Here is a 14,135-nt window from a genome sequence, read left to right as displayed (position 1 = left end):
GGGCTTAATGCCTTTGCATACGACTCTACAGATCCAAGATCTTGCTCGCACACCAAATGGATAAGTCTACTAGGAGTAGCCCTGTGGATACCGCAGCAGACTGTGAACCCAGGAAACCAGGGTTCAAATCCCCCTGCTGCTCCTTCACCCTCCATTGCCTCTGGGGACAGGGGAATACTTACTGTACCTGAATGTAATTTGCTTTGAAGTGCCTGAGAGATGGAATATGAATGAACATGAACTTCCATCTGAGAACGTAAGACTTCCTAATGGACTCTTTATGGGTGATAAGGACATGCTTTGCTCTATCCTCTCATGAGCCAGGTTGTGATGGACCAAGTTGGACTGGAGAAGAGTGCCATGACTTTAGGTTCAAATAGGAGGGAGAGATGAAGCTCACCGAATCTTCATTTTTCCTAAACTGGACAAAGATCTTTGCCATTGGTATATTGGAGGGGAGGCAAACACAGCCTTCTGTTGGATCGGAAAACTGTTATCTACTTGTTCAGTCCCTTCCACTGCATTTGGTTTTGCCTTGTCCTGATCATATCTTTATGAAGGATCCAACAAACAGCAAGTCAGCCTGTCTACAAGGACATTTTCATTATTTTCAAGCAAAGCCTGTTGTGAAAACACCCAATGTCACACTGTTCAGGCTGCCAGAGATGCCATCCCTCACTTTTACTTATTGGTAGAGTACATAAACACTTGGCTGGCTACCTGGATATGGATAATTGTATTGTCTATTTAGATCTGTAGGTATCTTTAGGACAACTCTTATGTCTAAGAAGTTGATGTGAAGTAAAATTCCTTTCAGTAAATTTCTAAAGTCTTGTTTGGCTGAATTTATTGTTAGAACAATTTGAGTTTGGGAACTTGGAAGGGAAAGCCCCAAGTTAAATTGGGATAGTGCTGCAACCAAGCCAGGCTGATTCACTTATCCCTCTGATTCTACATGGACTGAGGTTTTTACAACCTCCGCGTTATCTGGGTTTGTTTCATGTGGAGATAAAGCATGAGGATGATAGGCACAGTGCAGTCAAAGAGTTAACAAATTGAACATCTTCAAAATGGACCTGGCTGATACCTGCTATGTTTTTTTGTTTTGTTTTTATTCTGATGTTTGGAATATTTCTATAATTGTTTTTTCATCATGAAAGTGTAGAGTATGTTGTGTAGCTCAGTAAAACTAACTCCTACTTTAATGCATTTTGATTTGCCCTGTTTTAGACAGCAGAATATGAAAGATATACATGGGTGTGAAGACTTTTGCAAGACACTGTACAAACTAAACAGCATCTAACCAAAGGTGACCCCAGCTTTGACAAGGTGCCTCTGTGAGGCTTACTTCCAACAACCCTTTCTGGGACTGATTAGTGCCCTTCCTTATTGCTTTGTGAAGATATCACAAAACATGACTTCTTAAAAAAGGTCCTACGTTAATAGACACCCTGGGAGAAAGTGGATAGGCGTGACAGTGAGGATAGAGTATGAATGAAGTTGCACTGCTGCTCATTCGCTTTATTAAGGTCTTCCCACCCCCTCCCATGTTATCTGAACAGATTTTCTTTTGTGCTGAACAAATCAGAGGCAGTGCTGGGTCTCAGAATAACCGAGCCAGCATCCAGGCATTAAAAGCTGCCTGCACCTGGAGGTTTCTCTAACTCAATGCCATCTTATATTTGGGACAAAAAATTCCTGCTGTCTAGCCCAAGAACAGCTGGTGCTCAAGCCTTAAAGGGATGAATTCAGGAAGGACGAGTCATCTCCCAGGAACTCATGCCCACCTCTGAACAGCGATGGCATCAATGGTGGCTAGGGGGTCACACTGGTTTGGAAGTAAGGCACAAGTACTGGTACATGTGATACACTGCCCTTTGCAGGTACACTGGCTTAGTTCGTGGCCAGATTGTTCAATTCTCATAGGGAACTCTACCTGGCCTCAATACAAAGCCAATTCAGAAGGGAAAGAATTTCCACCAAGTCCATCACCAAAGTCAAAGTGTCAAAGTGTCAAGACAGCCTCTAACTTTGTGACACAATGATGACAAAACCCTTTAAAGTCATTAACTCCAGACTGTACTCTTGCGCAGAAGCAGCTTAATTTATATCTTTTCAGAAAGCTGTATGACAAGATTATTATGGTTGCATAACAAAAACCAAAATTATTCCATATTTTGCCAGACTCTGGCAGATATTTTGGAAATATTGGGATTGGGACGAAAAAAAGAGATGAGTATTTCTGCTGTAATCTGTTTAGGATAATCAATTGCGATTGCACTTTCGGAACATGGTATATTAGTAGATGTTGGAGCCTGGAGTTCGTCAGCATATTTGGACATTCAGTGTACAAAAAAGTATATTAATAAAGTAATGTGACCCTATACTATTTTAGAGTCTGCTGGGTATCACTATCAGTAAGGGGCCTACAAAACTTTGATGGCTTCATTAATTTATGTGTAAATATATACCAGTTGAACCACGTTTTTTGATTTTGTTGATACACAAGTAAGGTTACTGGAATACACTTGGTGTATGTGTGGGTGTTGTATGTGATAGATATTTTGGAAAGCCATGCATCACTGCTTAAACAGACAAATTAAACTATAACTTGAAACACTGTGTGGCAAGACAACTGCTTTCTAGTTTTAAAAGCAGACGTTAGTTTAAACACTTATATGATAATACATCACATAAGGTGTCACACGTCCTTTAGCACAAGGCTAAGGGATACCATACTGATCTAAAGTAGGGAGGATGACCCACTGCTTAATTCTGACTCAATCTCTGCAAGACCAGCATATACTGGGACGAAGGGATGGCATTTCTCTGGCACTCTCTCATACCAGGATGCATTCCAAAAGCTATAGTGCCCTGTGCTTGCATTACGCATGTGATGAGGCTCTTACTTGACCACCTCTGCAGACCTGAGATATATTTCTCATCACCAAATTTCAAATAAAGGCTTCTATTAAACTGCTGCAAGTCATCCTCCTTCCCTCTCCTCATGTCCCCCACCCACTGACTGCAAGACTTCCTGAAGGTGTCTGGGAGCAGGATGAGTTGAAGAGATGGAAAGAGAAGCTGCGCGATGCTGGCAGGTCATTTGCAGGCGACTCCTCTTTAAAACAAGCCGTAGCCATGATAAAGCAAACTTGTCTCCCAAAGACGACTTTATGCAGTATTTGTCCTGCCTCTCATGCTTAGTTCTAACAAACCTCCTTTCTCCAGGCTCAATACGGTTATTAGCACTTTCCACTAGAGAATGTAAAGTTTTGTGCAGCAATCTCTGAAACTATTTTCTCCCATAACTTAATGTTACTGAAGATCTCAGCTCCAAGCTTGCCAGGAGTATAAAAGCAGGAAAAATAAGTTCAGCTGGAAATCCCAGAACCAGATATAAGACATGATTACTATGTAGAGCTGGAAAGATGAGAACAGGGCCTGCCAGGAGTATATTATTATTTTGATTTAAATGCTGCATTTTCCAAGAGGTTCAAAGGGCCGGATTTTAAGACCTACGTGTGGGCGTAGATTTGTGCGCGCAACCTGGCGCGCACAAATCCATGCCCGATTTTATAACATGTGTGCGCAGCCGCGCGCATGTTATAAAATCCGGGGTCGGCGCGCGCAAGGGGGTGCACACTTGTGCACCTTGCGCGCGCCAAGCCCTAGGGGAGCTCCGATGGCTTTCCCTGTTCCCTCCAAGGCCGCTCCGAAATTGGAGTGGCCTCAGAGGGAACTTTCCTTCCGCCCCCCCCCCCCCATCTTCCCCTCCCTTCCCCTACCTAACCCACCCCCCAATCTTTATTATTTAAGTTGCGCCTGCCTCTGGGCAGACGTAGGTTGCGCACGCCGATACCCTGGCCTAGCAGGCCTTCCAAGGCCTCTGGCCACGCCCCCTCCCCTGTTTTCAAGCCCCGGGACACATGCACGTCCTGGGGCTTGTGTGCGTCGCCGAGCCTATGCAAAATAGGCTTTGTGTGCGTAACCCTCCTGCGCGCGTATATCCAGCCGGATTTACGCGAGCAGGGCTTTTAAAATCTGGCCCAAAGTGCGCCACAACATATCATAGAACAGATAAAATATATAAAAACAGTGTATGATCATAGAAAAAAAACCACACTTCCCATAAAATATAAAGCAGCTAAAAATAGAATATAAATATACTAACAAACCATACATAAATCAATCTAACAATACAACATAACAAATAAAATGGCAAGCAGCACAATTCGAATAGTATTCAACTCACATAACTAGAAAATACCTAAAACAATAAATAAAGCAAATATCCATATAAGCTGGAAATTATTTGATTGGAACCATTTGTACCCAGAGTCTTCATGAATGTTCATATAGAACATTTTTCAGATCCTCAAAATATACAAGGTAAACAAGGAAATTGATCACAGAAGAGAGCATATTAAAGGCTACCAAAATAGTGGGTGAGGAGTCTGCAACAAAAGCCATATGAAATGGGAGCCTAAATATATATCCCCTAGAGCAGCGTTAGACATCTCCAGTTCTCGAATGCCGCAAGCCAGTTGGGTTTTCAAGATATCCACCCTGATTATCCCTGAGCTACATTTGCAGTACTACCTCCACTGCATTCAAAAATATCTCATGAATATTTTTATGGTTATCTTGAAAATCTGACCACCCTGTGGCACTGGAGTTGTCTATCCTTCCTCTAGAGGAAAGGACAGACAGGGGGAATATATGAGAGACATTTAAATATCTCAAAGGTATAAATTAGTTACAAGAAGCAAACATTTTTCAGAAGAAAGAAAGCATTAGAATAGGAGGCCATGGTATGAGGTTCCAGGGAGAGACATTAAAGAACATTTTTTCACTGAAAGGGTGGTGGCGTAGACTCTTATTGGAGGTGGTGGAGACAAAAACAGTAACAGAACTTAAAAAGCAAGGCCTGAGATAAGCACAAAGGATCTCTAGTAGAAAAAAAACGAGGGGAAAGCCAGAAATCAGACAGGGCACAAGGTATTGCAGCAGGAATGAAACTGGGAAGACTGGATGGGTGTAGTGGTCCTTATCTGCTGACATATTCTAAGATGGTGGTAGGAACAGGATTGGGGAGGTTGGAATATTGCAAACAATCTGACCTTTACTCCTTCAAGAGTAGTGGCACAGGAAGAGATCAGGACAAAACAAAGCATAAAAAGGAAGCATGATCTAGTGATACTGCAGACCATAGGGTAGCTGGATTAATACCTATGCTGACCTTTAGCACTGGTTTTGCTTTCTCACAAAGCCCCATTACATACACTATGTAGAGTTAGGAGTAATAGACATAAGAATATAAGAACATAAGACTTGCCAGACCAAAGGTCCATCAAGTCCAGTATCCTGTTTCCAACACTAGCCAATCCAGGTCACAAGTACCTGGCAGGATCCCAAGGGGTAGACAGATTCCAAGCTGCTTATCCCAAGAATAAGCAGTGGATTTCTGCAACTACCTTAATAATGGTTTATGGACTTTTCCTCCAGGAACTTATCCAAACCTTTCTTAAACGCAGCTACACTAACAGCTTTCACCACATCCTCTGGCAATGAATTCCAAAGTTTAATTATGCATTGAGTAAAAAAAAATATTTTCTCATATTAGTTTTAAATGCATTGCCTAGGAACTTCGTCGTGTGTCCCCAGGTCTTTATACCATTAGAAAAAGTAAATAACTGATTAACATTTACTTGTTCTACTCCACAGAGGGGTAGATTTTTTTAAAAGCCGCACGATTTTACAACATGCACGCATGTTATAAAATCGGGGGCAGCGCATGCAGGGGGGGCGGTGGGGGTCGACTTTGGCCACTTTCATGCGGCGGCGCATCGGGGCCTTCCCCAGTTCCCTCACAGTCCGCTCCAATTTAGGAGCGGACTGTGAGGGAACTTTCCTACCCCCTACCCTAACCTCCCTTCCCCTTCCCCTCTCCTCCCTACCATCTAAAACCCATTTTTTAAATTTTTTTTTACCTTTTGTTTTGCAAGTTACTTCAGGGCCCGACCTGAAGTAACATGCGTGCGCAGGCAGCCGGCCGGTGCGCGAGGCCCCGGGACAGTGAGGAATGGCGCTGTCCCAGGCCGCCCCACTCCGCCCCCCCCCCCCCCCCCGATCGCCCCCTTTTGAGACCCCGGCACTTACTCACGTCCCGGGGCTTATGCGTGTGGCCGGGCCCGTTTGAAAATTGGCCCAGTGCGCGTAAGGCCCGGGATTTACATTTATTTATTTATTTAGAAAAGTTTATATACCGGGGTATAGCAGTCTGCCTTCACTCCGGTTTACATTTTAAACAACATATTACAGGAGTAAACAAAAAATAGGTAACATTACATGCACCGGGATTTTAAAATCTGGCCTTTAGTATTTTATAAGCCTCTATCATGTATCATCTGTCTCTTCTCCAAGCTGAAGAGTTCTAACCTCTTTAGCCTTTCCTTCTTAGAGGAATTGTTCCATCCCCTTTATAATTTTGGTCACCCTTCTCTGTACCTTTTCTAATTGTGCTATATCTTTTTTGAGATGTGGTGACCAGAACAGAACATAATATTTAAGATGCGGTCGCACCATGAAGCGATACAGAGGCAGTATGATATTCTCTGTTTTATTCTCCATTCCTTTCCTAATAATTCCTAGCATTCTATTTGCTTTCTTGGCTGCTGCTGCACACTGAGGTGAAGATTTAAACATATTAATGATGATGCCTTTTCCTGAGTGGTGACTCTTAATGTGGAGCCTTGCATTGTGCGGCTATAATTTGGGTTTCTCTTCCCTAAGTGCATCACTTTGTGTTTGTCCGCATTAAATTTCATTTGCATGCCCAGTCTCCCAGTTTAGCAAGTTCTTGCAATTTCTCACAATCCTCTTATGATTTAACAAGTTTGAATAATTTTGAGTCACAGAAAGGAAAAAAACCAAAAACCATGTAGGCAGATTTGTAATAACCTTTGCTCTAATTCAGCTAAAGCAAATGTCCTAAAATGGTTTAGACTAGAACTGATTTCAGCTAACAGTAACATTTCTAGAGAAGCAGAAACTTCTCACAGCTTCTAAATTATTATTCATGATGTTACTACATCTGCGGAGTTACTGATAGATAATAGTGTTGTTATTGGTTATAAGCGGATATCATCTTGTAAGTAAGACCACCCAAGAGTACAAAGTACAAATTAACTGTATATTAATTAATGAACTGAAATGATATACTGATTTGTATTTACAGATTTTTCAGATTAGCATATAATTTTGCTGATCTCCTTACATGTAAGTAATAAAGGGAAATATTACCAGAGTTATTGTCTGATATATTTTTTTTTTTTTACTTATTATTTATTTTTAAAGAGTTTTGTACAGCAACTAGTTAGGGAAATCTGGTTCCACACACACCAGTAGATTTAAACTCTCCAGACACCAACTGGGTCACTGCTGGCAGGCTGGTAGTGTCCAGGTACTGGTCCAGAAAGGACATAGGGTCCTAGGAGGCTGGATATTCAGGCAACAACCTCACTAGTTTGGGAGTGGTTTAGATTGTTGCTGGGCTTGGTGGTGGGACATGGCATGGGGGTTGCTAGGAGTTGAAATAAGTATGGGATTTTATTTGCTCATCTACCAGGGAAGAAAACAAAAATTGGACTTGGATAAATTGCAATACCCTACAAGCAGTCAAGCTTTTAGGGCTGGTAGCTGAAATATATCTTTGCAGTTCGGACAGGAATAGCTGGGCAGCCTGGATGGGCCAAATGGTCTTTTCTCTGCCATCATCTACTATGTTACAACAACGCACAGGTATTACCTGCACAGTATCATGGAACAGGGAAACCCACATGCAGGAATTACCTGAACTTTGTCACAAAGCAGGGCCCACCCCTCTTCTTCCCCTGACAATTATCTAAATGAAATCACAGAGCAGCACATTCCCACTACCACATGGGCATTTCACCCACACCCCCTACTCTGGGTAGGGCTGCAGGCACATTAATAAGACATGGACCCACCACTCACCCAGGCTAATATCAGCACGATGATGGCGAAGAGACAGGGACCCATCATGTTCCACACCCCCCTGCGATCCAGCTGCATGGACATGGCAATGAGCAGGGTCCCAAGGATGAAGAGCACCTGGGAAGCCAAGAGCAAAGCACAACAAAATGAGGCCTGGCGAGATGGGACATGAAAAAATAAGCACCAGGGGAAGCAGAACATGCTCAGGGCAAACACACCAAGGGGGCAGTCCACAATGTCCCATGTATTCTCCTCTCTCTTCTTCTCGGGTCCCATTTCCCTCCATGTAATGAACTGATCTTATTTTCTACCTTAAATTTGTACAGTCATTTTCCAAAAGTATAACAATAGCAGTGGTAGCCGGGAGGTACATGCAGTGTTACAATCTGGTGAGCGCTGCTCTGTACAATGTGAACATATTTTAAATTTGATATTTACTGTTAAAACTGTTGATCTTTGATGTTCACAGATACCTGTTCACTGCTTTATGGCCTTCACCGAGAGGCAGTTGACAAATATGAAACAAAAATTTAATTTTTTTAAATATACAAATGTTAAGTTGTCCCCAACAGAAAATTATATGCCTCTCTTATGGAAAATGTGCACACGTGTGTATAGAGAGGAAGAAAATGATGCAAACCAATGTGTTTGGGATACACACAGGAGAGGGTACAGTCAATAAAAGTAACACAACATTCTGCTTGGTGAATGCTCCCTTTCCGTTCCTACCTATCCATCCTTAGCACAGCAAGTGATATAAGCAGCAGCGCTACCACAGGAGGAGGCTACAAGGCACGTGCTGCCATTTTACAGTGAAGCCGATAACACTGAAGGGAAACCAAAGCCCATTCCTGGTCAGACATCTTTAACGGTCTCTGGCTGAAAATCAGTGAAGGGTTTTGTGTCCCACTGGAAGAATTGTCTCAGCAAATTATCCAAGGGGGGATCCCCCCGTATCTGGCCCTCTCAGCGATTTCATGAGAAGTTTAGGGACTCCTGCCATCTACACAGACTTTACTGGGATTGGAGTCTCAATCATAGCCAAAAATCTATTCAAAACAGTGCTTGAAACCCTCAGAATATGAAAGAGACCAATAAACTATGCCATAAATACAAATACAGGTCCTGGATTAGATTCCCAGCTCAGCTCTTCTGCTTCCTGGACCAACTGGAACTGGGGATGCTGTGGATGCAGCATTTATAGTCTTAAGGTGGTGGTGGGAATCTCAGTCATTATGCAACAGTGCCATCTAGTGGTGGAATATAGGGCCCATGACTGCAGGGTTCCAAAAGGAGCCTGGTGCATGATCTCCCACAGAGGAGCCCTGCTGCAATGATGGGTCAAGGTGAACTGGGAGGAGGTATAAAATAGGTGGGAACGTTTCCACAACTCAGCCCCGATTCCTCCTGAACTGGAAGTACCAAGGAGGAAGGAAGGAATTGCCGAGCCAAACAAAACCAATCAGTAAACAGAAAACACAGAACCACATGGAGAGTGAGAAACAGATACAGAGGTGGAAAGAGACTGAGACAGGAAATGGCATTGCGCAGGAGAGACATTGGGAGGGAACCAGACAGGAGCAGACACTGAAGGGCGACAGACAAAACGGATGGTCAGAAAAAGCAACAGCTCTCACACTTAATCCCTGTACATTCTGGAGGAATACTTACATATTTTATGAGTTTTTTTATTCTGGACATACAGAGTACTGTCACCCAAATGGAGACGACAGAGCCCAAGAAATCACAGTACTGCAGAGTGTCATAGTCCATGATGCACATCACTGCGATGCCAGGTTGGTCACAGGCATGATAAAACTGCAGAAGGGAGAAAACGGCAACAGGGCAGGCTTTGTGATATTGCATGCAAGTAAAGCTAACGAGCGGCTGGATAAAAAAACTTTACGTTGAGGGGGGCGGGGGAACAAGTTTATAAAGGCCGGCACTGGTGCGAAGTGGGAAACTGTTTACTCCTAGATTTCAAAGCTATTTTCAAAGAAAAGGCATGCGCAGATTTTCGCTTTGAAAGTGGTCCCAGGACAACTGCCCGCACATATTTTCACCTGCTAAGTAGAGCGGGGATGTCTCTGAGACAAAATCAAACACACACATGCATGCCTACTTTAGAGAATTCACAAGCATGCACAATCCCAACGCTTCTCACTGTGGGTGAAGTTACTGGTGCAGTAGAACACCACATGTAAGTCTACAAGTGGTTTGACAGTGACCCTCTAAATCCACAGTATGGGGTGTTTGTAGAAATGTGTGAATGAGGGGAGAGAAGGTGCCTGTGTGATGCCAGGGAAAAATAAACCTGTGCACTGGAGAAAAGAATCTGGTATACAGCGGGCAGGCAGAAACCCCTACCCACGCAGCAGAGAACGAACATGGGCTGTCTATCTTCCAAAGAAAAGTAATCCAGGGTGCCAAGAAGGAGATCATGGAGTACGGAAAAGGAAGAGAAATAGCAGAAAGACAGTTTGCATGCACGTGGAAGAGGTAATCCTACATACCGTGGAAAAGAACATGGTGTATATGTAAACAGAGGCTTCCACGATATGGTAGCGATAGGCAGCCACTACGATAGCCGGTATAAACATGAGGTTGCTAAGAGTCAGCAGCATAGTGGCCAGTAACTGTTGTGAAATAGATAAACCACTCGTGGAATCAGTGCAGCTCCATCCACTCCAACCTGAAGACAGGAAAAACACAGTCAAGACATTTCCAGGACTCAGGAACATGCTTCTCCAAATCTCAATACTGTGCCAATGTTGCTTCATGTCGCCGGCAGTTCATGGATCCCTAAAGCCCCCTTCCTTGCACCACCGGGATCTTCCAGCCCTCACCACTGCACTTGTGCCATCCTCTGCCTTTCTTTCCACACCAGCCCTGGCACCACTGGGATCCTCCGCTCTTCCACTGTATTTTTGAGAGCCTGCACCTTTCCGTCATTGGTTTAGGATTTCTCCACCTTTCTCTCCTCCATCCCCCCTGGCATTCTCTGTCCCTCACTCATATATTGGCAGGCTGCTAAGATCTCTCCACCCCATCCTTCCTCACTGCTAGGATCCTCTTCCACCTCCCTTACTAGTGATCTCTCCACCCCTCTCCCTTTCTTTTGGCCTGGAAGACAAACACTGGCTGTTGCTTACCGGCCTTACAGTTGCAGGCAGCATAGAGGTAGCCATGTCTTCGCAGCAGCTTGCACACCCCGTAGGTGCCACAGTCATTCAGGCAGGGGCTCAGGTAAGCAGACACCACTACTTTGGCACTCACACCCTTGCACTCGCTGAGAGAGGACACAGATCACAATTAGTCTGCAGGGAAAACACACTTAGCAAAGAACACAAGAATTAGCTGCTGACCAAGAAATATTTTGCTAATATTAGCTCCCACCTGGCCTTAAGGAACGTGCAAAAAAAAAAAAAAAAAAAAAAGAGTTCCTCCATAGCAGATAAAGCCCTTGCAAAAAAGAGGCCAGGGCAGTTACCATGTTGGAGCAGTGCCAGGCAGGATACATCTGCTCACAAGCAAATTATAAGAACACTGTCCAGGGAAGCATCCCATCCACAATGGAATTACCATGTTATTTATTTATTCATTGCCTAACCAAAGAAGCGCAAGGCGATGTACACATTCATTAAACCATCAACATAGCTTTATTGGTTAAGTTGCTTACCTGTAAATGGGGCTTCTCTGTAAACAGCAGGATAAAATCAGCCATACAAATGAGTGACATAATTCAATGGCGCTCAGAAAAACCTAGAAGATCTTTCTGAGCATGCGCAGGCCTTCCCACGCTGTGCGGGTATAGCAAGCAAAGCTTCACCTCTAATGGGAGAGGTGAAAGGGAATGTGGGGCTGATCTATCCTGCTGTCTATGGAGAACCCCCTGTTACAGGTAAGCAACAAAGCAGGACAACATCAGAGACACAAGCTGAAGGCTGCACATGATAAGTTTGTTATTTTCTACATATCAGTAATAGATCGCTCAACTTATCTATTTTGCTCTCAGCCACTCTAGTTCATAAGAACATAAGAAATTGCCATGCTGGGTCAGACCAAGGGTCCATCAAGCCGAGCATCCTGTTTCCAACAGAGGCCAAACTAGGCCACAAGAACCTGGCAATTACCCAAACACTAAGAAGATCCCATGCTACTGATGCAATTAATAGCAGTGGCTATTCCATAAGTAAACTTGATTAATAGTAGTTAATGAACTTCTCCTCCAAGAACTTATCCAAATCTTTTTGAACCCAGCTACACTAACTGCACTAACCACATCCTCTGGCAACAAATTCCAGAGCTTTATTGTGCGTTGAATGAAAAATAATTTTCTCCAATTAGTCTTAAATGTGCTACTTACTAACTTCATGGAATGCCCCCTAGTCCTTCTATTATTCGAAAGTGTAAATAACCGATTCACATCTACTCGTTCAAGACCTCTCATGATCTTAAAGACCTCTATCATATCCTAACCTCTTCAGCCTTTCCTCATAGGGGAGCTGTTCCATCCCCTTATCATTTTGGTTGCTCTTCTCAGTACCTTCTCCATTGTAAAATGCTGTCTTAGTTTGTTAGGTATTTATGATTTCCTACGTATGCATCTATCCCTGCCTCTCCATGCATCTAGCACTCTATCTCTATCCTTTGCACACTCACTTCTCCCATTCTGCGGATCCATATTTTTTGTAACTGATTTCTCTTCCTACTTCTCCCTGTTTTTGCATTGTAAACCGGCATGATGTTTCTGACGAATGTCAGTAAAGAAAAGCCTTAAACAAACAAACAAACAAATAAATAAATAAATCTTCTTTTGAGATGCAACGACCAGAATTGTACACAGAATTCAAGGTGCGGTCTCACCATGGAGCGATATAGAGGCATTATGACATTTTCCGTTTTATTAACCATTCCCTTCCTAATAATTCCTAACATTCTTGTTTGCTTTTTTGACTGCTGCAGCACACTGAGCAGACAATTTTAAAGTATTATCCACTATGATGCCTAGATCTTTTTCCTGGGTAGTGGCTCCTAATATGGAACCTAACATCATGTAACTACAGCAAGGGTTATTTTTCCTATATGCAATACCTTGCACTTGTCCACATTAAATTTCATCTGCCATTTGGATGCCCAATCTTCCTCCTATAATGTATCACAATCCGCTTGTGATTTAACTACTCTGAATAAATTTGTATCATCTGCAAATTTGATAACCTCACTCGTCGTATTCCTTTCCAGATCATTTATATATATGTATTGAAAAGCACCGGTCCAAGTACAGATCCCTGAGGCACTCAACTGTTTACCCTTTTCCACTGAGAAAATTGACCATTTAATCCTACTCGCCTCCTATCCCATGACTCTATAGAGATGAAGTAACCTCACCTTAACTATGGATCTTGCAGCATTTCCCATATTAATAGTGGTTTTTAAGGAAAATGAATGTGAAAAAAAAAAAAAAAAAAGATTTATTTAAGAAAAAGAATGTTCATTATTTTTCTTGTGTGTTCATCTAGCTCAGAAACCCTTTAGAGGCCAGCCCATTGGCTAAGTGCGGTGCTGTGCATGATCAGGTGCAGGGACCAGGATTCGATTTCCAGTTCAGGCCTCAGGATGCTGATATATCGATGTTACCAGTAAAACAGCATCACCGTGAAGGCCTGCAACAACACTACAACCATTCACTACTAGAAAGATTCCAGGGCATTAGCTAGTCACGTCTAGAGGTGCCGAGAAGCTAAGTTGAGGCCTAAGGGCCCAGTACCCAGTAAAAACAGGTTCCTAAATTTAGGCCCTCAGGGTGTCTTTTCCTGCCTGACTGGGTCAAGTGCCGTGCAACATGGAACATCATTGCCTAAAACAGCGCTCTCCATGACAACCTGATCTGCCACAAGCACGTTTGTCTCGTTTTCTTAAAGAAAACATTGCTCACTAAACAATTTAATTATAATTCTGAGCTGTTCCTGTATTCCTGAAAAGCCTCAGAAAAAGGCCCCAAACAGCAGGACGTTCCGAACAGTCGGCCCCCAAAACTTAGCAACTTTTACACTATGATGTCACAAAAGGCATCTTGCTTAAATCGAGTTATAAAATAACAAATGACTCGAGAT

At 43.1% G+C, this 14,135-nt stretch overlaps 1 protein-coding gene across 1 annotated transcript in view; it reads right to left on the bottom strand.

Moving 5' to 3' along the window:
* TMEM8A (transmembrane protein 8A) overlaps positions 1-14,135 on the bottom strand; it is a 71,990-nt gene that overhangs the window by 4,531 nt on the left and 53,324 nt on the right. Inside the window, exons 9-12 of the mRNA XM_029576759.1 lie at positions 11,172-11,308; positions 10,533-10,711; positions 9,691-9,837; positions 8,020-8,136 (exon numbers count right to left, since the gene is read on the bottom strand). Coding sequence (XP_029432619.1) covers positions 8,020-8,136; positions 9,691-9,837; positions 10,533-10,711; positions 11,172-11,308 — 580 coding nt within the window. The remainder of the gene's footprint in view (positions 1-8,019; positions 8,137-9,690; positions 9,838-10,532; positions 10,712-11,171; positions 11,309-14,135) is intronic.

The sequence above is a fragment of the Rhinatrema bivittatum genome, chromosome 14 (genome assembly GCF_901001135.1).
Source record: "Rhinatrema bivittatum chromosome 14, aRhiBiv1.1, whole genome shotgun sequence".
NCBI lineage: Eukaryota > Metazoa > Chordata > Amphibia > Gymnophiona > Rhinatrematidae > Rhinatrema > Rhinatrema bivittatum.
The sequence above is the reverse complement of the archived record's forward strand: the minus strand, read 5'-3'. Positions and strand labels throughout refer to the sequence as shown.